Source organism: Jaculus jaculus, chromosome 5 (genome assembly GCF_020740685.1).
Source record: "Jaculus jaculus isolate mJacJac1 chromosome 5, mJacJac1.mat.Y.cur, whole genome shotgun sequence".
In the NCBI taxonomy this organism is placed as follows: domain Eukaryota; kingdom Metazoa; phylum Chordata; class Mammalia; order Rodentia; family Dipodidae; genus Jaculus; species Jaculus jaculus.
The window spans coordinates 135,893,142-135,917,744 of record NC_059106.1 but is presented as its reverse complement, the minus strand read 5'-3'; the positions used below and the strand labels follow the sequence as shown (position 1 = coordinate 135,917,744).

Genomic DNA, 24,603 nt, shown 5'->3' with positions numbered 1-24,603 from the left:
TACTCTCACTTTGGTTAGAGAAGCTTCTCTTTTTAGATGGTAGTGACCACTGGGGAGAATCAAAATGTATTTAGCACTAAATGAGATATCTCTATCACATCCTCCAAGGGTCAGGGACCATTGTGGAAGAGATGGCAGAAAGAATGTAAGAGCTAAAGGAAGATGAAGAGTGCTGACAATACTGTCTTCCAGACACAAAGTGGCCCTGATACACATGACCTCGCAGTAGCTGATGACCTGCATAACAGGAGGGAAAAATGATGAAACAAAACAGAAAAGAGACTAATTGGAAAGAAGGGATTCAATGGAGGGGGAATTGGAAAGGAGAAAAGGGGAGGTGGTGGGAAGGTATTATAATCATGATATGTTGTTTATATTTATGAAAGTTGTCAATAAAATTTTAAAAATAAAGAAAGATTAAAGCTGGACGTGGTGGTGCATGCCTTTAATCCCAGCACTCAAGAGGCAGAGATAGGTGGACTGCTGTGAGTTCAAGGCCACCCTGAGACTGCATAGTGAGTTCCAGGTCAGCCTGGACTAGAGTAAGACCCTACCTTGGAAGGAAAGGAAGGGAAGGAAGGGAAGGAAAGGGAGGGAGGGAGGGAGGGAGGAAGGGAGGGGACAGAGAAAGAAAGATTGGTTAATCAAATTGAAAAAAAACCTAAAATGAATCACGATAAAGTAAAAAATGATTAATTCTAATAACAGAACAGAACTAGAATTTACTCTGCTTTTCCTTTGAAAGGAAGGCAGGGTGTTTATTCAATGAAGTAATCAATAGAAGCAAAACCACAGAAGAGAAACTTATACTACTCACAGGAGTAAGTTACTTAAACACATTTAAGGAGTTTTCACATAAAACTAATGCTGAATGCAAATCATCTTCTATATTTAATGAGAAAGTCTGATAAGACTTTCTTAGCAACGTTTTGCTAATTTACTAAGGTTATGCTACTTAACTGAAAATATGGTTTTTAAAACTACAGTACCCAAACAGTAATTATCACTGATCTTCCTCTTCCAACTACAACCTCATGTCAAGAACTGAGCAACAGGGTGGAGGAGATGGCTCAGAGGATAAAAAACTTGTTGCACAGCCCATCCCCAGAACCCATGTAAAAAACCAGAGCAAGCATCTGTCATCCCAGCAGGTACACTGTGATTGAGATGGGGGATAAAAACAGAACAATCTCCCAGGAGGTGGTGGAAGAGCTGGCCTGGCACACAGTGGCAACAAGACCTGAGACCCCACCACAAACAAGGTGGAAAGTGAAAACTAACAGCTGAGGTTGCACTCGCACCTCCATACCCACACCTTGGCATGCATACATGCACGTGCACACAAAAACCCCTAGAAAAACGTGAACAATCAATATCCACCAAACTCAGGGAAATAAAAATTGTTTGTTTTTGGAGGCAGCTCAGAGGCATTTGATAATGGAGGGCACGGGACTTGCTGCGCTCTACCTCTTGTGGCTTGGAGGCTCTTGGACCCACATAGTGAATGTCAGAGGTTCGTATATTACTTGAGCTTGTTCAGAAACATTTCTAGAGTCCTGGGAACCTCGAAGTTTCTAAAGGCTGACAATCACACACAACAACTATTGTGCACACCAAAGAATACTCCAAGAAGTGTGGTACTGACCAGAGCTTGTCTGACCAGGTTTTGTAGGTACCAACCCTTACATGGGCCTGTTAGGAGTCCTGAGAAACAGGATTTGTCTAGTTGCCAAGTAGGAAATGTCTTCTTCTACCCAAAACACTGCTATTCTCGACTTGAAACCAAGTTAAGGTGTAAGTTAAGGAGGAAAAGCTGGACCTCTGGAAATCTGAGCCCAGCCCTCTAGCCGGCTCAGCCTACCAGGTGACTTCTAAGTTCCCTCCTCCCTTTCCCCAGGCTGATCCCAAGATAAGTCACCGAAAAAAAAAAAAAAAAAAAAGACAGAGAGAGAGAGAGAGAGAGAGAGAGAGAGAGAGAGAGAGAGAGAGAGAGAACGTGCATTTCTTTGGGTACATATCCAAAGGCAGCGAAAATATTAAAAACCAGTCACAGGAAGGAAAGATGTAAAGGCTCATATAACATTTTTCTGAACTCACTCCTTAACTCAGTTTCTCTACTGACAGCACTTGGAGAGCTTTCGCTTACATCTCTAAAGAAAAGAAAAGTTAAATATAACTGTTAAACTGAGTTGCTTGTTAATGTCAATATTTTAAATAGCAGAGGGGTCAGCAAACACTCAGGTCATATAAAAAGGGAAAGGGGGCTGGAGAGATGGCTTAGCGGTTAAGTGCTTGCCTATGAAGCCTAAGGACCCTGGTTCGAGGCTCGATTCTCCAGGACCCATGTTAGCCAGATGCACAAGTGGGCACACGTGTCTGGAGTTCCTTTGCAGTGGCTGGAAGCCCTGGCGCACCCATTCTCTCTCCCTCTCTCTCTATCTGCCTCTTTCTCTCTCTGTCACTCTCAAATAAATAAATAAAAATGAACCAAAAAAAAATTTTTTTAAGGGAAAGGGGAGGAAGGGAAAGAGGGGGCTGAAGGGATGGTTTAGTGGTTAAGGCACTTGCCTACAAAGCCAAAGGACCCAGGTTCAATTCCCAGGACCCACATAAGCCATATGCACAAGGGGGCACAGGCAATCTGGAGTTTGTCCACAGTGGATGGAGGCCCTGGTGTGCCCATTCTCTCTCTCTCCCCCTTTCTCTGTCAAATAAATTAATAAATATAAATAAAATTAGGGAAAGAGGATTAGAGAGATAACTCAGTGGGTAAAATACTTGCCATGAAAGTATAAGGCCCCATGTTCAGATTCCCAGAGCCCCTGTAAAAGCTGGGTATGGTGGTACACACATGCAGTCCAGTGCTGGGGTGTGGAGACAGGAGAATTCCTAGAACCTATTGACTAGCTTGTCTGGCAGGACCCATAAAGTCTGGGTTTAATGAGACCTTCAATGCAGTGGAAAGCAATGAGGGAGGAACACTTGATGTCACCCTCTGACCCTACACATATGCACCCACATATATGCATATCTGTACTTACACATCCACCCACATACAAATGTGCCTGCACACACATGCATACCAAACATCAACACACAAAAACAGAGGGGAGGATTATTCAGGATACACTCTGGTTGAAGAGATTATATAAACTATGCAGAAAATTTAACATTGCATTTGTTGGTTTTTAAAATATTGTGTGTGTGTGTGTGTGTGTGTGTGCACGCACATGCAACAGTGCATGTGTGAAGGTCTGAGGATAACCTCAGGTGTTGGTCTTCTCCCTCCACCTTGCTTGAGACTGCCTCCCTTGTTGCTATGTGCAGCTTCCCTTCATGTGTACTGGTCTAGCTGGTCCTCATGGATTCTCCTGGCTCTGCCCCATCGCCACAGGTGCACTGGGATTCCCAGATGCATGCATCACTTTGTGCCCAGTTTTATGTAGGTGCTGGGGAGTTGAACTTAGGCCAGAAGGCTTGCAAACAAGCACCTTTCACAGCTAAACCATCTCAGGCCTGCATTTTTTTAACAATAAAAAAGTGTCTTTCTGAAAGAAGCAGGCCACACCAAGCGACTCAAACATTCTCCAAGATTCAAGTCTATGCATATTCAAAAGGAAGCAACCGAAGTAACTTTCCATTTCACCTAACTCACATTATCAGCATCTTTTTTAAAAAGGTTAAAAGGTTACAGGAATATGCATAATGCAAATAAAGTTAGCAATGAAGTTCAAACATGACTATTAATACACTCACTATATTTGACTAAATTGAAGTAATTTATGGCATCCTAAAGGCAAAACTGAGAAGTTCACAGAACAAAGGGTTGCAGGAAGTGGCTCAGTGGTTAAAAGTGCTTGCTGGCAAAGCCTGCTGGTCTGGATTCAACTCCCCAGTAACCATATAAAGCCAGATTTACAAAGTGGCACATGTGTCTGGAGTTTGTCTCCAGTGGCAAAAGACAGTGGTACACACATACACACACTCTTACTATCAAATAACACACACACACTCTTTCTCTCACAAAAACACTCACTTACAGAAAAAAATACAGAATGAACTATCCAACATCCAAATGGATGTTCTTAGGCTGGGGACCTAGCTCAGTGGGGAGCACTTGCCTAGCACGCTGCTGGCTGGAGTTTCATCCCCAAACATGGATGCGCCTGACATGAAAAACAATATAACAAAAACACTATCAAACTTCTTCAAGAATTGTAGGTACCACTGGAAATGTTTTCAATGTTTTTCCAATGTATAATAAGGGCTGGAACCCTTATTCAAGATCTGAGGACCCAATGATTTGAAATTTTAGTGGGGAAAAAACTGACCATGCCTGATGACAAAGTGGGACTTATTCATACTTGGTATAGTAAATGCCGTATTTCTTAGAAAACCAATGATTTTAAAGAAGAGTAAATATATTTTCCTCTTGTAGAGCGTGGCTAACCACAGTATGGCATAATTCTGGAGAAATCAGACCTCACCCTGTTACAAAAATAGAAAAAAGGATTCTTGCTGCTGGTAGAAAAGTGACAAGCATCTTTATTGATAGTAGAAAAGTAGGGTTTTTAACTTTTCAATTAAACATTTAAAACTCAGCTCTGTCAGATAAGACAGAGAAGGAATAACTAAACTATGTTTTTATACAAGGTGACGAACTGAAATCATTCTCCCAGAGAAAAGAAGTGGGGGTGGGGAGAAACCCCAAGATTAAAAGCTAAAAATGTTTCCTTGCCTAAGGTACAATCAACAAGCTGGGCCTCAGTTCCCCAATCTACGAAATAAAGATATGAAGAGATGCCATTCTAACTCTGCAGGTCTAGTGAAAATTCTCTAGGATTGCAAAACGATTCAATAATCATCTGTTTTATAAGGAATTCCAGTTTTACTGGAAAAGGTATATACTCTTAAGTGCTAATGGAAAGACGTTATTTTTTTCAGTCAAGTATCTATTTGTTGATGTCTCCTGATTGCAGCTCCTAAAGATGCCCACCTCAGGACAGTCACCTTCCTGGGTAATCCTCAAAAAATTGGACTGGGCTTAGTGTCTCACACTAACTGCAAGTCAGTGACTAGGTCATTAAAAAGACAGTGTGACATCAGGGTGTGGTGGCTCACGACATTAATCCCAGTACTCAGGAGATCCAGATCAGCACGGGCTAGAGTGAGACCCTGACTCAAGAAGAAAATAAATAAATAAAAAGGGCAGTGTATTGTCACCCTGGCCCGCCTGGATTATCCACTTTGGGGAATGCTTCGGCCATTCTTTGAGTAGACCTCAGCAGCAGCTTCCATGAGGAGATGATGCCTCAACCAACAAGCACAGACTGGGTCTGGGCAGTGAGCTTCCATCAGCAGTGGAGTCTTGAGGCACTGCAGCTCCAGCTGACCCCTGATAGCGCTCTCTAGTACCCATTCCTGACCCTCGGAAAATAATGTTTGTTGTGTAGAGGGGTTAATTTGTACACAGCAAGACTACATTGATAGCATCTGCCTTTGCAACTGACATATAAGATCAGCTACTGACCTCCTCAGTTACAAAATCATCCTTTTCACTGCAAATGGCACTGTTACGATTGTCTAGGATTTTCAAAGCAACTTCAGATGTTTCTGCTCTAGGCTGAACACCCCTAATCCAAACATTAGTAATCTGGAAGGGTCCAAAAATCTGAGTTTATATTTTAAACTTTATGCTTAAAATGTTCATGAAGTGCTTTTTACTCTACTTATACCAAAAAGTCAGTCCAATTTTTTTAAAAGGCCATTTGCAAAAGACCAAAATCTGTTGACTGCTACTTTCCCCACATATAATGAAAATTAAAAAGAAGAGAAAAAGAAGGAAAAAAATAAAAAAGTAAATTAATGATAGTTCATTGTGGTTTCAATTTTAGTTCAAAAGATTATTCATTCAAACTTATTTAATGTACAGCTATTTGTTGGCATTCAAGATGCAGCTGTGAGGAGCTGGGTAGACGGCTCAGCGGTTAACAGTGCTTGCTACTTATGCATGAGGGCCTGGCAGGGGTTGAGACTGCCTGAGTTTGGCTCCACAGAACCCACATAAAAAGCTGGGCATGGCCACTCATGTCTGCAACCTCCGTCCACACTGGGGTGGAGACCAGAGAATCAGTGGGGCTCAGTGACCCAAACCAGCAGATCTCGGTTGAAGGAGAAACCCTGTCTCAAGAAAGTATGTGAGTGAGCATTAGGAAAAGGCGCTTCATGACAGAGGAGTGCTCAGCACTGAAACATCTCTATCACATCTCCCAAGGCTCAGGGTCCATTGCAGAAGGGGTGACAGAAAAAATGTAAGAGCCAAAGGAAGGGTAGGACACTCCTTACAACTGCTCCCCCCAGATACAATATGGCCTGGATATCCATGACCCCACAGTGCCTGGCACTACCTACATAAGACCATCATAATAGGAGGAAAAGATGATGACATCAAAATAAAAGAGACTGATTGAGACGGGGAGGGGCTATAATGGAGAGTGGAGTTTCAAAGGGGCAAGTGGGAGGAGAGAAGAAATTACCATGGGTTACTGTCTACAGTTAATGGAAATTGCTAATAAAATATTAATTAAATTTAAAAAGAAAAAGACGCTTCATACATATGGGCATGGAGTGCACACAACTGCAGATGCACATAGCACACATAATGCACCACATACTTTATACTTACACACATGCAAAAATAAAAAAAGGTAGCTGTGAAAATAAAAAGTAGGACCTAGCTCTCATGGAACTTTAAAATTCTAAAGTCCAGTCCCCAAACCGGTGCTGGCCACTTTTGTGGAATAATTTGGATCCTGGCCTTTCAAAGTAGTGTCTGCCTCTCTAAGGCCTCGCTAACTGAAATTCTTTAACACATTCACTACCTCACCGATAAAGCTATCTTGCTATACTTGTAACAAAAGACACATTTTTAAAATATTAATTCCAACTATCTCAGTAGTTTTAGGTGCTGTTGTTTTGGTTTTTCTGGAGACAGGGTGTCATGTATCCCAGGCTGGCCTGGAACTAGCTATATTGCCAAGGATGATCCTGAACTTCTAATCTTCCTGCTTCCCCTTCATGAGTGCTAGAATTACAGATGTGTGCCACCGCATCTGTGTTCATGAAGATTGAATTCCGAGCTTCAAGTCTGGCAGGCAGTGTTCTACCAACCTACATTTCAGCCCTAAGAGTAGTTTTAATTCTGTTTCCTTTTTTTATTTTTAATTATTTGAGAGCAACAGAGAGAGAACGAGTGTGTGTGAGAGAGAGAGAGAAAGAGAATGGGCATGCCAGGGCCTCCAGCCACTGCAAACAAACTCCATCTGGCTAATGTGGGTACTGGGGAATTGAGCCTCGAACCTGGTTCCTTAGGCTTCACAGGCAAGTGCTTAACCACTAAGCAATTTCTCCAGCCCTTAAATCTGTTTCTTAAAAAGGTACCCATGGGTTGGAGGGATGGCTTAATAGTTAAGGTGCTTGCCTGCAATGCCAAAGGACCCAAGGTGGTGCATCTGGAGTTCGTTTGCAGTGGCTGGAGGTCCTAGCGTGCCCATTCACATTCATTCATTCTCTCTCTCTCTCTCTCTATCTCTCTCTCTATCTATCTCTGTCAAATAAATAAGTCCATAAAATGTTTTTTTTAAAAAAAAAAAGGTCCCAGCATTCACACAATGAACATGCACGCACATACATACTATACACACAAAGATGTGTTTTAAAGGTCCTTTAAGCAACTGTCAGTTATCCTTTGTTGGGCACTAATAAGTATTGATTACATCCTGGATGGCAAAGCAGAATCCACATGGCCTTCAATTTGCTCACCTTTGATACAAGAAAGTACAACTGTAACCCAAATGCTTTTCAAACGTATTTCACTTCACTAGTTTTCACTGCTAAGTTGTCCTGCATATACACTGTACTTGTAAAGCCCTTTGCCTTAGCTGGGAGTGGTGGAGCACACCTGTCATCCCAGCACTTGGAAGACAGAGGCAAGAGGATCCCTGCAAGTTCCAGGTCAACCAAGCTACAAGAGAAAACCCTATCTTAAAAAAAAAAAAAAAGTTTTATATTAGACATTTAACAGAGTGACTCAAGTTATTTTCAAAAGTGTTTGCCAGACATGTGAAAATTAAACTGTTTTTAGGACATGGCTTAAAACATCTTCTGTAGTTACCTTGGTATTAATTGGGAAGGTTGCAATTTAAGACTGATGTAGAAACATGTTCATCCAATTACATGAAAATAAAGGCTCTTTTTTCCCTCAGGAACATGCATTATGTAATATTATAAACATAAACACAAGACTGTTAAACATTTAGCATATGTACAATCTGTATTTACAAAATGATTTCATAAGATTATATATGAAGAAGACTTGGGAGATGGTTCAGTGATTAAAGGTGCTTGCTTGGAAAGCCAGCTGGCCTGAGTTCAATTCCCCAGTACCCATGACTGGAGTTCATTTGTAGCAGCAAGAGGCCCTGACACACTGATTCTCTCTCTTTCTCTCTAAATAAATAAATACAAATATTTTTAAAAGAAATTATACGAGCTGGGCGTGGTGGCACATGCCTTTAATCCCAGCACCTGGGAGGCAGAGGTAGGAGGATCACCATGAGTTCAAGGCCACCCTGAAACTACATAGTGAATTTCAGGTCAGCCTGAGCTAGAGTGAGACCCTCCTTCAAAAAACCAAAAGAAATTTTATGAATATAAAAAGATAGGAATGTACTTTAGAGTATGTGCTCAGCGGTTAAAGGTGCTTATTTGCAAGGCCAGATGATCTGGGTTCCATTCCCCAGTGACCACATAAAGCCAGCTACACAAAGCGGCACGTGCATCTACAGTTTGTTTGCAGTAGCAGGAAGGCCCTGGCATAGCCATTCTCATTCTGTCTACCTACCTTTTTCTGTCTTGTTTCTCTCAAATAAATAAATAAACAGAAATATTGTGAAAAGATAGGGCACTTCCTCTCCCTCCTCCCTCTCTGTAATAATTTTTTTTTTAATTCTGACTTCATTTTAATTTAGAAACACTGGCCCTACATTTCTCAATGGTAACATTTGGCTGGAGCACTCTCCAGAGACCTCCTTGCTACTAAGTGTTCATGTCATCTACAGGCAGACATTCACATGGGATCCCCTGTAAATATGTGTGACCTCTATAACAAAACCTGATGGAGGATATGAAATCACTGATCTTGGAGGAGCAGAGAGGAAAGGGAGAGCAATGGCATACAGGCCAAGGAAAGAGAGTTCCAGCCAGCTGGCTCTCTAAGTGTGCATGACCCATGGGGTTTTGTAAACAAGTTCCAAGGGTTTTGGGGGTTCCTCAAGAGTCTTTCACCACAGGGTGGGAAGTCACTGAAAGAATAGCATTTTGTTCCCAGAACTCAGGAGGCACATTATCACTGTGAGTTTAAGGCCATCCTGAGACTACATAGTGAATTCCAAGTCAGCCTGGGCTAGAGTGAGACCCTACCTCGGAAAAAAAAAAAGAAACAAAGAAAGAAAAGAATAACATTTGTTATTTATTTAGAGGAAGGGTCTCACTTTAGCTCAAGCTAACCTAGAACTCACTCTATAACCCTGGCTGCCCTGGAACTCAAGGCAATCCTACCTCAGCCTGCGAGGATTAAAAGCATGCACCACCACACCACACCGGGCTTAAAGGAATGACATTTATTTTTTTTAAGAGCAGTATACTTTTCCTGACTAAAAATCATGTCATACTAAGGAAGTATATACCAGAATGTGATGGCTCACGTCCCATTTGATTCCTTTGAGCATTGATTCTAATCAGTGTAAAATGTTATGTCAATCACCCCTGCATTCACAGAACCCAAATACACAACAGGTAGAAGTAGGCTTTTCTACTTAAAAGGAGGTAGAACAGCCAACCTTCTTAGGCCTCCTACAGTAAAAACGTATTCCCTATGAATGAAGAAGTTTCATGTCACAATACCCACAACTCTTCATGACTCTGCAAAGAGCTGGAGCAAAATCACTGGTAGGGAGCTTCCTGGAAAGTTTCTAAAAGACAAACATTCAGTTGTTGATTACATAGAAAAAAATCCATAGATTGTGTCATCTGGCATGTAGCTGGCAAAACAAATATTTGTTTTTAAAGTGAAAGTGGCAGAAGATAGAAGGCCATTGAAGAACAAATAGATGCAGAAATAGCAAGGCAGGGTCTACATTTTCCTCAAGAAAGAGCTCGAGATCTGCTACAATGCCTAACTGAGGAATGGACCCAGGATTCAGAATCGCGTATGGATGATTAAAAAAAAATTTAAGCCGGGAGTGGTGGTGTACACCTCTAACCCCAGGACTCTGGAGGCAGAGGTAGGAGGCGTGCCATGAGTTCGAGACCACCGTGAGACTGCCGAATAAATTCTAGATCAGCCTGGGTTAGAGTGAGACCTTACTTTGAAAAACCAAAAGTGTGTGTGTGTGTGTGTGTGTGTGTGTGTGTGTGTGTGTGTAGAAAACCCCTTTTCTGGTCTAAATTCTAGACTTAACTGCAATATATAAACCAGCAATGACTGTGGGTGCTTTCAGATTGTAAGGCAAGCAATATTCCCTAGCACTCCTGCTTCTCTTCCCATGCATTGCCCCTATCCTCAGAAACCCATGGAACAGAATGTGAAAACCACTGCCATGTGCAAAATATGACTTTGGCCAAAAACATTTGAAGGTAAGTATTAATACCTTGATCACAATCATTATAAGTAAACTACAGCCACAAATCAATATTAGTATCTAAGTGGTCTTAAAAGCATTATTGAAATAGATATCCCTATCAACCTATTAATCCAAAAAGCAATGAATCAAGGGCTACAGAGATAGCTCAACTGGTAAAGTGCTTGCCTTGCAAGCATGAGGACCCATATTCAATCCCCAGTTACCTACAATTTAAAAAAAATGGGCTGGAGAGATGGCTTAGCGGTTAAGGCATGTGCCTATGAAGCCTAAGGACTCATGTTCAACTCTCCAGATCCCATGTAAGCCAGAAGCACAAAGTGATGCAAGTGTGCAAGGCTGTACATGTGCACAAAGGGGCACACACATCTGAAGTTCGATTGTAGTGGCTGGAGGCCCTGACGCACCAATTCTCTTTCTCTCTCCCTCCCTCTCCCCCCCCCCTCTCTCTCTCTCACACACACACACACACACACACACACACACACACACAAATAAAATAAAGGGCAATCTGTTGGGCTTGCCTAAAACAAAACAAAAACACCAAACAGCTAGAGAGATGGCTTAGCAGTTAAAGTGCTTGCCTGCAAAGCCTATAGACCTAGGTTTGAATCCCCAGTACCCACATAAGCCAGATGCACATGGTGGCACATGCGCCTGGATTTCATTCACAGTGGATAGAGGTCCCGTGTGTGCCCATTCTCTGTCTCTCTCTCATGCACACACACACAAACACAATTTTTTTAAATGCATTTTAAAAAATAATGAACCAGAGCTAACTTTTCCATAGAAAAACTCTTAAAATACAGAAATTATTATATTAAAACAACATCCTGTTTCCAGTCCTCTGTAACTCTTAAAAATAACCTACCTACTTCACAAACCTCCATCTCAGTCATATTTCAAAAAATTAAGCAGTCGGCACCTGTCATCTCAAATATTTTGTGAAGAATAAACAAAATGTGTAAAAAAAAAAAAGTAAGAATAACTTGCAGCTCAAGTTTTGAAGCATTAGGCAATTAGTCTTTTGTTCTTGGAACGTATGGGCTCAGTGGCACATGCTTCCCTGGAATGTGAGTTGAGTCATGTTTCCTCTTTGTCTAGTTTGTACAACAGTTTGTGAAAGCTTGGAAAATATAGATTTCTTAAATGTTTGGTAGAACTCATCCATACAATCATCTGGGAGGATCTGGCAATTTTTAGGGTATATCTTAAAACTAATAATTGCATTTAGTAACTATACTACTGTGCAAGCTTGGCGTTTCTTCTTGAGTCGGTTCTTGTAGTTTATATTTAACCAGAATAATTTCTACAGCATCTAAGTTTTTCAAAGTATTAGCATAAAGTTGGCCATGATGCCATTTGACCTTTTAAATATTGTAACACCTGTGAATGCGTTCCCTTTTTTATTCCTTAAAAGAAAGGATAACTAATATATTTTGAAATATCTGAGCTTAAACCTGGGCTTCCAAAGACCCTTGATTTCATCATCTTCAGAGGTGATACCACAGGCAGGGGTTTTAGAAGGTTAGATGAACAAATCCAGTGTTCCTGACTTGAAGACATCATTATCTGAACAGAAAGGGGAAAAGGCCACTGGATCCTGGAGCGGTCTGATGATTTACACATCCACAGAAGTTTTTTCTATCCTTCGATTGTTTTGTTTAAAGTTTTCTACTTTCAGCATCGAAAAATTCCTTCCCAAATTTTCAACCACGTAGAAGAGTTTGCAATGTGTGACCCCACACCCATGAAGCTCATGTGTCTCTCTGCACATTCCGAGGAAGCATGTGCCACAGAGCCCATACATTCCAACACATTGAGCAAGCACACACACGCCTCCTGGGCTGACCCAAACCTCAGCCAACAAGGGGGCACTGTGACTACAGGCAGGCCTACACACCAGGCCCTGTGCCCCAGCCTTCCCAGCACCCCCACAAAACACAAAGGGAAGGAGAAGGAGAGGGAGGAAGTGGCCAGTACAAGGACTTACAAGAAGAAAAGTAAAACCTTTTGTGGGGCAAGCCAGCCACACTCATAGAGTTTTTAAATGTCAAGGAAAAAGTTAAAAAAAAAAAAAAAAAAAAAAAAGCAAGTTGAGGGAGATGCTCCGTGGTGCTGTGACTGTGAAAGCGCCACTTCCTGTCTTCCCCACACTATCAGCGAGGACCAGTCCTTCCCACGTGCTCTGGAATTACAAAGAACGCACAAGTTGCACCACAGGGCTCAGTGACCCAGTCACCCCTGTTTCTGTGCCAGCTTCCCTTCTCCCTTTCCTTCCTACCTCCTTCCTTTCTTAATAATTGAAGCAGCTAAACGGCACTTTTTTGTGTTAATATTTCAGCACCTGCATCTGACAAAGGAAGCATTTTACTTCCAAATCTTATGTATACAATGCTGAAGGAAAGCATGCACATTTCAAGTACGTGTTGTAGAGATGAGGAAGAACTCAAAGGTTTCTATGGAAGACAAAAGAACATGATCCCCGTCCTCACAGGAGCACTTGTAAAGCGTCTTCTACTTCAAGAACAGAAGGGTTAACCTGTCCACAATCACTGTGCAATTTTTGCTTCATTTCTCAAAGAGTGAAAAATATGTTAAAAATGTAGCTTCTGATGTTATTTTAGCTCAACTGATTGAGAAAAGGAATTATTCTATATTTCATAATACATTTCCTAATATTACGTTGTGATCAAAGAAAAACACCTCTACATAGGAAAAACAAACCTCCTAGACAACTCATCTCATTGGTGATATAACTGTACCGTACGCCCAAGGTTAGTCACAGAATGTCACAAATGCATAAGCTGCTTTAAGTATTGTGTCAATAAGAACATACAGATCTCCCTAACTCCTGTGCTTTCATTTGCTTTGTTCATGGTGGGAAGGTTTAATCTTGTCCATGTAAAGAAGATGAACTATTTGATAAACTGTAACATTAAGGTTCTTATATTTCACCTTTCCAAATTATAAGCATTTACAAATATACGAAAAAGTAACATTCCAAGTACTAAATAACCAAAGACAAGTTTTTTTTTCACTGAAGGCACAGAATACAGACTGTTTTGCTGCTCAACCTGACAATCTTAATGTGTTCTTGACACCTTTTTTCACTTATAAAATTATAATTTGCTTTTACTCTGAGACTACTTCAAGCATGTTCCTTCTAATTATGACCAACACTTTCAATTGTTTTTCTTCTTTTCTCTTTCCCTTCCTTCCCTCTCTCAGTCCTTTCCTTCTTTTCCTTTTCTTTTGTGATTATTGTGGAGACAGGGTCCCATGAAGCCCAGGCTTGCATCCAACTGGTTATGTAGCAGAGGATGACTTTGAACTCAAATCCTCCTGCTTCCACCTCACAAGTGCTGGGATGCTAGGCCTGCACCACCAATGAGTTTCAATTATACTGGATTAAAAAATATACTGAAATTTGGCCTCTTATCTTTCTTAGCATATCTGTGTGTAAATTTTCTTATTCTGAGATGGAATATACACAGGTAATCTATAGCCTACATATATATTACCACAATAACATAGATCAATAGCAAAGATAATATGGCCACCGCTCTTCTGAAACAGTTTTGGCCCAATGGAAGGAGGAGTTGTTTTGGAGTCAGAAGAGTACAGCCCTATCGACAGAAGGAATTCAATACAGATCTCTCCAGAATACTGGAGGGATCAAGTAGAAGGCCTCGTTCAACAGCTAGCACAGCAGCTAGCTACTCAGTACTCATTACCCTCTACATCATCTTCTGAGTTACAATCCATGGGAAATGTCAGAACCTACTACAGACTTGGTACAAACTAAAGAAATGCATGAAGAGTAGAAATAACCTTCTTTCACCTACTTTTGTTCTTGACACTGCCACCTTCATTTGATAGTCCACAAAAGTTAAAGGAAACCGAGAATGAATGCAGGAAAACTTCACAATTCAGAGGAAACGAAAGGTACTCCCCACATACTTAGTGACTTATGTCCTTAAGTGATTGTGTCATTAATGAACAACTCTGAGGCCTCGGGGTGAGATCCCTATTTATATTCACACAAGAGGGAAAAGACCTTTGAAAGCCAAGAGAAAGACACCTCCACCTCTGGGGAAATCTAGGAAGATAGACAACCCCCACCAAGGAAACAGGCCGAAAGTGCAGCAGTGACCTCTCGCAATGGTCTAGGGAAATCTGAGAGGAACCAGCCCAGTCCTTACGTGAATTGTTCTCTAGCACAAGGCACACAGTCTTGATCAGGACTATACTCACTGACTAATTTGTGGCTTGAATGTTCAGAGAAATGTCCTCTAGCAATGTCCTAGCTCTTACCACAACAAATGTTACCAAAAAAAAAAAAAAAAGTAATGTGAAAACAATAGCAAAAGGAAAAAAAAAACTTAAAGATGGGAGGGAATAATGATGCTTTTAAAACTGTACCTGTTTCTAATTTTTTTTTTTAAATAACTGTAATAAATTGCAGATCATTCAGACTGAGGTAAATAATATGATAGTGAAGAAGGGGGAATTCAAAAAACAAATTTCCTATGTTTCCATCACTCTTGAATAGCATTTGAGCCTTATAACACGTTCACCTGACTGCTTGAAAACTTCAAGCTAGGTAGAGCAGTCTGAGCTGGTGATGCAGCTCCATGGCACAGCTCTTGCCTAGAAGCCCTGAGTTCTAACTCTACTCAATTTCTTCAGTTTGCCTAATTAATTTCTTTGAAAGTGTTTCCTCATGTGAAAAAAGGATGGGTATCAATTTTCTTATCTCTTCCACAGATTATCTGGAAGAAATAAATGATATGTAGAAAAGAATGTAGCACCCTTACTGCTACATGAATGTAATATACAAGCAGATAAAAATACATCTTCCCACAACAATGTTGTTCCTACTGTCTTCAAAACAATATGTGGGATCACAAAACCACCTTTTTGACCACATATAAAACTGTAAGAATTCAAGCTTTCCCCTAAGGCAAATTCACACTTTGGGATGTGTGATCCCAAAATTTTATGACATTGAAAAAAAAAAACTGAAAATCTCTCTCTCACTGCAATAGTCCCATACAATTTTTTCTAGTCACTAGGTACAACAGTGGTTATGATATAGGTAAATATTAGGATGTGAACTCTTAGTTTTCACTTACTGAATTTATTAAACTACCAGAAAATTTTAACCAGAAAAGAAAATCATAACTAAGTGTTCACGTTTAAAAAAAATAAAGTGTAAGAGATAGAAATAATTAGAAGACCCAAGAATAAACAAAATATATCTAAAGAATGAAGCATACAAGTTATTTAGTGAAAATCATCAGCTTGGGGAAGGGATGTGTAACTATTAAATAATGAGGATAGTTTGGACTTGATTGCTTCCTGTTAATGCAATAGCATCCTGGTCTACTTACTAATTTCACTATGCCATCAAATTGAACCAAATTAAAGAACTATCATTATATTTTTCACTCCTCTTTAGCAACCAAAGCAACAAAAACTAAAGTTTTATGCAAAGGAAAATAATTTCTTTTCACAACTTTGTGAAGAGACCAGACTAAAATCCATGATAAAAACAGGAAAAGTAAAACCTAAAAAATAATGCTCTAAGCACTCTGCAATTTGCTGCCCAAAATAGAACCCATACAGTCCATGCCACCAAGTGAAAATTATGAGTTTGTAAGTATCAAGTCAAATTAGAAAGTAAAAGATTTAAAATGCTTTAATGGCAATAAATAGGAGCAATAACTGTTATCTTTACCAGTATGTGCTTGTTGTTTATTTGCTATTATCCACTCACCAACATTCTTCTGAATGTCCCTCCAAAGCAATTTTAATTTGAGATTAAGTATAGGAAGGACAAGATTTGACTAATAAATTATTTGGGAATGTTTTCTTAAAATGGAATTCTCCCATGCCTCAAATGAAGACATTTTTGACAGATTATACTTTTGACTAAAAGTTTTAAAGCATAATTTAAAAAAAAATCAGTTTAGCCAATGCCACCAGTCTTTAATACTTTAAAAAAAAAGACTTTTATGTCATTTAAATATGATTTTTAAAAAATGTATTTTGAGGGCTGGAGAGATGGCTTAGCGGTTAAGTGCTTGCCTGTGAAGCCTAAGGACCCCGGTTCGAGGCTCGATTCCCCAGGACCCACATTAGCCAGATGCACAAGGGGGCACACACATCTGGAGTTCGTTTGCAGTGGCTGGAAGCCCTGGTGCTCCCATTCTCTCTCTCTCTCTCTCTCTCTCTCTCTCTCTCTCTCTCTCTCTCTCTCTCTGCCGCTTTCTCTGTCTGTTGCTCTCAAATAAATAAATAAAAATAAACAAAAAACATTTTTTTAAAATGTATTTTGAAGTTTATAATAATTTTTAAGCCACTTCCAAAGAAACCACTGCAATGCTATAAGGCTTGTAATGAAATGAATTCTCTATTTGTTATGCAGAATAACAAACTGCTTTCCAAAGTACAGACTTTCTAAGTGAAAATGCACATTCAGCCAGGCACGGTGGCACATGCCTTTAATCCCAGCACTTGGGAGGCAGAGGTAGGAGGATTGCCATGAATTCGAGGCTACCCTGAGTATACAGAGTAAATTCTAGGTCAGGCTGGGCTAGAGTGAGACCCTACCTTGAAAAACCAAAAAAAAAAAGAAAAAAAAATGCACATTCAAATTGGGAATTTTCTAACACTTGAAAAATGGTTTATAAGCTGGCCATGATAGTGATCTCAGTTCTCAGAAGCTAAGGAAGGAGATTTACAAGTTTAAGAATAGCCTGGGCTACATAGGGAGACCTCATACAATAACAATAAATAATAAATAATGGCTTAAAGAACATCAAAACTTTTCCAGAATCCCTTGTGAGGGAGAAAAACCAAAGCCAACAAGAAAGAAATCAGATTTTGCATTGGCTGGCTCTCTCTGTTGAATGCTTACTGAGAAAAGCCACCACCTATGCAGTGACTTCCCTAAAGTTAAGCACCTGAAAGGGCTATGCATCACTCAAGGAAGATGCCATTTCAGCTGACTTCCTTAATAAGCTTCAGTCCCCAGGGGATTTTCACTAGTCTTGTCAGGACTGAAATTCAGAGCAACTGTTGCTCAAGTGAAGATCATGTCCCTCCTGATAGCACCTGTATAAAACTCCCCCCCCCAAATGCACATGCCCCTCAGAATCAGAGATGGTGGTGCACTTAGCTCAGTTGTATCCTCAAGCAACTCAAAGCAACTGTTCTTCTTTTTCTTTTTTCTTTTCTTTTTTGCAACTGCTCATCTTTTGAGAGTTTCATTCAAAGCTATGGAAGAGTGACTCAGTTGCAGACAGCAGATATTGAGAAAGTTATCACATGTATAAACAGTTCCTGGAGAAATCTATTTTTGACAGCTTTTGTGCTTTTAATACATGTGCCATGGTTATTCTCCTCTAACACACAATTCAGAATCATTCACGTTCTTCTCAACCATTAAAAAGCTTGGAGCAACCTGCATATACATACACACACACAAATTACTTACTCAAATAGTAAAATGCTAACTTGCATGTGTAATTAGTTCTAAGCCTTCTCATCTCTTTTAAGAATATTTTTAAAGGTAAGATCATTTCTTTAAAATATATACTTCAGATCATTATATATGAAAGCCTTTCTACAAATATCACTCATTTTCTATGAAATAATCACCTCAGTGTAACATGATGAGAGTTCTTAGGACCAGCTTTTACCAGACATCTTATTAGCCATAGTTACACGGATTAGTAAGATTATTATTGTTACATAGCACAGCACAGCACAGCAAATATACTACATATCTTTTAGAATTAAGGTTTAGATATTTAGCTTTAAAAACTTGTGTAAATTGCTGCCCTACAATTTAAAACTGATATATTGTGAGTTGGAAAAAAAATCAAGCAAAACATAAAATCTATTTTAATTTGTATATCCATTAATTTTCAAGTATTTACTAATGAAAAAATAAATAACAAGTCTTTCAAAACATAACATTAACTGCAATTTTAAGCTTATACCATTACCTAAGTTATCAAGCACTTTTTTCTTTACTATTTCTATTTTAACTCCAACACCTATTTCTTAGCAATCACAAGATTATGTGTTCTCTAGAATATTAAAAAAAATTATCTTTTTTAAAATGGGCAACTCCAAAGTCAAATCAAAGTAACCTTGAAGTTTAGTACCATATTAATGCTGCATCCATATACAGAGCTAAGGCCAGTCATTAATTTCTAATTCAACAAATTCTTAAAATTGGAGGCTACCATATGATTTTAATCTAATAAAGTCTTTTCTGTTTCTAGAAAATTAAAAGTTAATGCAGAAAAAGCCTTTGTTGCAGAGGGGGCTTGAGGTTGGGTGTTTAGGTTTTTCTGATATTTAATTCCACTATAAACAATGTAGTACATACAAGCAAAAAACAATTGAGATACTGTTTTCTTTAACATTCCTATAGGAGACGAGATTCATTTGCATTGGAGAGAACACAATTACTGATTTTTAACTCATGAAAGACAAATTCATAGCTTTCCCCCTAAACTACCTCACAATATTCATATCATCTCAGTGGAAACATGTCTAGCATCACTTAGTTACTTCCTAGAAGTGGGAAAAAATTGCATCTTTCAAAGTCTTGTTTCTCACAGAACTATTCAACATTATAGTTACAAAAGCACATTTAAGTTATCATGTCTGAGCTCAAAACAATTTATGCAATATGTGTGTGTATACATGACTTTTTAAAGTGAACTTTCACCAGCATCCAAAATGAAATTTCAATCAAGGAAGTTTCCATAACTTTTTTTAAAGTTAACAGTTATTTCCTCTTCAATAAAGCTTTGATCCATACGTACTATGAAGAAATATGGATATAGAAAAGAGGTTCAAAGACTTTTATTCAGAAGACTGAAAGTAAATTAGAATGGAAGAGAAATAGATGCTTTGGGCATTGTTTACATTACAATAATTTGCAGTGAAGAATAAAACACATGTAGCAAAAACAAAAAACAATTTTCTACTTCTGCGAGACTGCGAAAACACTGGTCTCTAGTCTGTCTACTGAGTTAACAGCACATATAAAATGATCCTACAGTGGTATTTATTTAACAAAAGACTCATATGGTAAGCAAAAACGACATGCCTATAATTTCAAAAATTAAGATACAACATTTTCAAGCTATAATTAACTTTTCAAAAATCTATTTGGGATATTTCTTGAGAAGTCAAGCAAGTACAATATAAGAAAATTAGCACTCAATTGTTGAATCATGCTTTCAGTAAGCAAAGAGGCTAACTGTTTCACATTTTCCTGATTTGATCCATACAGAACTGAGCTAATGTTCACAAATTCACTTCCAACTTGTTAAGTTGCATAGGAAATGCAACATAAGAACAATAAAATAGTCACCCTGAAACATAAAAAGCTTTGGTCTTACATGTCATTGTATCCTGGTTTTCTAAAACCACCGGCTTGGTAGTGCCCAGAACTATATACGCACTTACAGCTGCCCCATCCTGTTAGTCTGAACTCAGCTCACAAGACCAGTCATTACTATCTGTCTTTAGGCTTGCAGTGTAAGTAGCTAATTTCTGTTATTTTTAACTAATAAAGAAAAAGAAAACAATGTTAAAGCAATCCAATCAAACGTGGTGCAGCTACAACTGCAGCTTACGCACACACGTGGTATGCTAACCTTCTTCAAGTGCAGTAAATCATACATGGTACATTCTTAGCTTCCTCCTGGGTTACTTCCAATCACCAACATGGTCAAAGGACTCATGTATTTACAGAGCTAGATAAGTCCTAGATTGTTTTTAATTTAACCTATACTAAAATCTTGAGACATATCTCTAAGTTTTAACTCTCATAAGCAGAGCAAAATTATTTCAACGACCTCCAGCTAACAGCAAATAATGTCTGCATTTTGAAAGAAGAAAGTTAAACTCTGTTGAGAAGTTTTAAGATGTTAATGACTTCACACACACTAGTCTTTCACTTATTTCGAAAACAAAATATACATTACAACATGAAATAATGAGATACCAGCTCACCAAAGTCAAAATTCTAGGTACTTTTACTAGTTTTAACCCCAAAAGGATTTACAACTAGACAACTATGAGAATTATCTATCTGTAGAAACATACTGCATTCAATATTTCTGGTGGTTCTTTCAGACGCTATGCATAGTCATCAAATTTTCAACAATTGAAGGATATAAGATTTCAACTTAGAATAAACAGTATACCAGAAAACTTCCACTTGGGCTTCCTAAGTAAAAAATAATACTGAAGAAAACTAGACAAATTGAGAATATTGAAAGCAAGTTCTACACCTCTTCTCCAATATGAGGAAAAATTAATTCAATGTTGACATACAAAACTACAAATCATAACTCTTGCCTCTTTTTTTTCAAAAAACATATTAAGCAGTTTTCTAATATGACACAGAATCATTTGAAAAGGGATGCTTTTACTAAAATTAAAATGTATGTGGAGCTACGCAATGTTTAAAAAAAAAAACCCTTCAAGACAGCCAAGCATTTATAAATTTAATTTGTTTTGTTCCCTTACACACTCTAAAGGTGGTGAATCAAACTTCACTTTAGTCCTTTCCAGCTCAGCTACTTAATGACTAAGAAAGAAACATGTGAACACGATATTAAAAAAAGTCACTACACACTGAGGAAAATAGTTTAGAATGAGTAATAAAGGGCCAAATTTAAAGTGTACAGTAAACTTTAAAACAAAGATGCTCTTCCTTCTTTTCTCATAGGCTGACGTTTCATGTCAGCAAATCACTGAGGAGGAACCCAACCCCCACCAAACTTGTTACTCCTTCACTAACAATGCAGGGCACTGAATGTTAACTAACGACTTCACAGATATTTGTTTAGTCTCAAACATCTCTTTAAAAGCAACAGCAACATCGACAACAAAGTGCTCAGGAGCAATAACCCAGTTGTCTCAGTGAGTGAAGTCTGGGTTTTCACTACCATCCAATCCAAACAACCTACTTCTTTAGAATGCTATGCAAAATACTGACTCCCCCCCCCTTACTGAATTATTTTATTATTCATCATTAAAGTATGCAAAAAAGTAAAGTAATTAATCGCGTAGTTGAGTTAAGCAATTCAGCTGACACAGTAAATATTTACTCTCAACATCTCACAGGAAGTCTTGACAAGCATTGGTTGCTATTGTGCTAGGGGCAGGGATGGGAGTGGGGTGTTGATGGTGGCAGGCAATCTATGATAAACAACTTAAACGGTCCCAGCCAACTGAATCTACCTACTGTTCTCCATCCCGACCCCTAATTAGGCACCATATATTTCCCAACCACAGTAAACACTTTATATAATGAAAGTAAAAAAAAACAAAAAAATCTTTCTACGCTAGATATCTCCACTAACAAAACAAAATCGCGTTTTAAAAGAAAAAAAACTTACAGACAACGTTTGTAAAAGTTAAGCATTTTTTAACTTATTCGTAAACCCAATCGCAAAAAAAAAGGAAAAAGAAAATGCTTGGCAAAGTATATTTACCTTAGCTTTTTAGAGACTGAGTAATCAACTTCCATGATTTTCCCATGCAATTCCACTTTACCTTTAAAACAGAAATTTAAAGCACTCAGAACCTTGCTGCGCTCAAACCCGCGGGGATCTAGGACGGGGCACGCTCACAACTCCACGCTCGGGGGGCTCCGCCTTCCGGAGCCCTCCAGGGATCCCCCACCCCGCTGCTGCTGCTGCAGCTGGGCAAACTTAGTGCCCGGCGTGCTTTCTGAAAGGTGGGCGCCTCAAGATCGTGGGAGAGGTGGGAAGGGTGCGAGCCCCGTTCCGGCCCCCAGGTAGAGCTGTGGGTGGCATTACCGGAAAAACAAATTTAATAAAGAGCGGCGCCAATTTGAAAGGATGAGCTCATTTGAAATTCAAGCTGCAGGGCTGGCGCGGCCACGGTCCTCCCCCGGCCCCCACCTCTCCTGACGCTCACCCGGGACCCTAAGACTCCGCTGCGCCCGACACCCCCCCTACTCTCCAGGCAGAGACCCCCCCCACCTCGAGGAGACGCGCCGAAGCCCCCCCACCGCTGCGGAAGCCGGGTCCCTCGCCGGCTGCTGGGTGTCACCTTGGCCCCGCCGCCCCGCCCCCACTCCACGCGCCCTTGAGGAAGGGGCTCCGCTGGGCCCGGCTTGGGGGGCGCAGGCCCGGGGGAGGGTGGCGAGCGCCCCGGGAAGCCGCGCGTGTGCGGGGGCTGAGTTGGAGCGCGCGCGCGTGCGTGCGTGTGTGTGTGTGCGCGCGAGTGTGTGTGTGTGTGTCGCTCTCCGACTCCCGTCTGGGCTCCAGCGCGCTCGCGGGCCCCCCGGTCGCCTCTTTCCAGGTTCTCAGCCCGGGCCCCCACCGAGTTGAGACAGGGCACCTCGTAAAAAGGTGCTTCTGGCCAAGCGGGAGGCAGGGGGGCGGGCGGCGGAAAGCCCCCAGCCCCGAGTTCTTCTCAATAAAATCGGACAAAAAATTCAGGGAAAAATAGGGAGCGCTTGAGAGATCAGCGACAGGGGACTGAGCTTCGGGAGGGGAGCGAGAGAGATGTGCGGCCGTGCAGGGGATGGGTGGTCGGGCCGCGGGGGGAGCCCCGGAACCTTGAAGGGCATCATCAAGGTGGAACCAGGGGGGCTGCGGAAAGTGGGGAGGGGGGCAGCGAGGCCAGGTGGGGAGGGGGCTGGACGAGGGAGTGCGGTTCAGGGGACGCCAGAGGGCGAGAGGTCCTGGGCATGGGACGAAGAAGGTCCGGCCAGGGGAGGAAGAGATGCTGGATTTGGAGTGGGGGGTCCCCAATCGGGAGGGGGGGTGATGGGACGCTCCGGGAAAACGGACTGGGGAGTCTGGAAAGGTGGGGGTGGGGGAAGCTCTGGAGAGCAGCTGGGAGCTCCCAGGCAACCAGGGGTGCTCCTAGAGAGCCAGCGAGTGAGGGGACCCTCGGGGAGGCACGGGGGGACGCCCCAGGACTGCGGCCCAGAGGGCCGGGGTGAGCCAGGAGCCGTGGGGGGGAGGGGAGCGGGCAGGAGGCAAGAGTTGATGGTGTGGTGCGTGGAAGTGAGCGTGCGGGCGCCGGGAGTCCCCGCCGGGCGCTGCCCGCGGGGTTCGGCCTCCCGGTGGGCGTCGTCCCGACCCGAGCGAGGAGGCAGCGCTCCCGTGCTCACCCGAGAGGGTCTCGATGGCGCGGATGGCCCAGTTCTGATCGGGGTAGTCCACGAAGGCGTAGCCAGATTTGAGCAGGACCTGTCCCGCCAGGGGCAGCTTCCTGTCCCCGAAGAGCTGGCGGAGGTCGTCGGCGGTGACGGCAGGGCTCAGGTTCCCGATGTAAAGCTTGTTCATCATCCGCGTCTTCCCGGAGAGCCCGTGGTGGCTCTCCCCACCCGGCCCGGTACCCGGCTCTCCTCGCCTCCTCCACTGCCCTCCTCTCCTCGCCTCTCCTCCCCGCCCTCCGCCCGCCACCCACACCCACCCTCCTCACCCTCACCCTCGGCCTGGCTCCCCCCACCGCGGCCGGCCCGGCCCGCCCGGGGGCAGAGGCGGAGGCGGGGACTCGGAGCGGCTGCCTCCTCGGGGCAGAGTCCCGGGCCGGGCGGCGGCGGCGCGCGGACAAAGCGCTCTCTCTGCCTCCCTCTCTCCCTCTGTCGAGGCGGCGGCGGGAGGAGGAGGAGCGGCGGCGGCGGCGGCGCACCCCGCGTGCTGCCGGGGAGAGAGTTTGTACCAGGGCGTGCGCGGCCGAGAGGGAGCGCCCCCTTCCCGCCCGCCGAGCCCCGAGCGCCCCGCTGACGCTCTAGAGGACCCGGCGCGCGGCCGGCCGGAGCCCGCTGTCCCGCACGCTGCGGGCGGAAGCGCCGGGAGCCCGGAGCGGGGCGGGCGCG

At 41.8% G+C, this 24,603-nt stretch overlaps 1 protein-coding gene across 2 annotated transcripts in view; it reads right to left on the bottom strand.

Moving 5' to 3' along the window:
• Igf2bp2 (insulin like growth factor 2 mRNA binding protein 2) overlaps positions 1 to 24,147 on the bottom strand; it is a 175,006-nt gene extending 150,859 nt beyond the window's left edge. The window contains exons 1-2 of one of the 2 annotated variants that reach the window (XM_004654310.2): positions 23,893 to 24,147; positions 22,238 to 22,298 (exon numbers count right to left, since the gene is read on the bottom strand). In XM_004654310.2, the coding sequence (XP_004654367.1) occupies positions 22,238 to 22,298; positions 23,893 to 24,070 (239 nt within the window). In that variant the 5' untranslated portion in view covers positions 24,071 to 24,147. The remainder of the gene's footprint in view (positions 1 to 22,237; positions 22,299 to 23,892) is intronic. The other variant, XM_004654309.3, reaches the window with a different exon arrangement.
• Between the last annotated feature and the right edge of the window lie 456 nt (positions 24,148 to 24,603).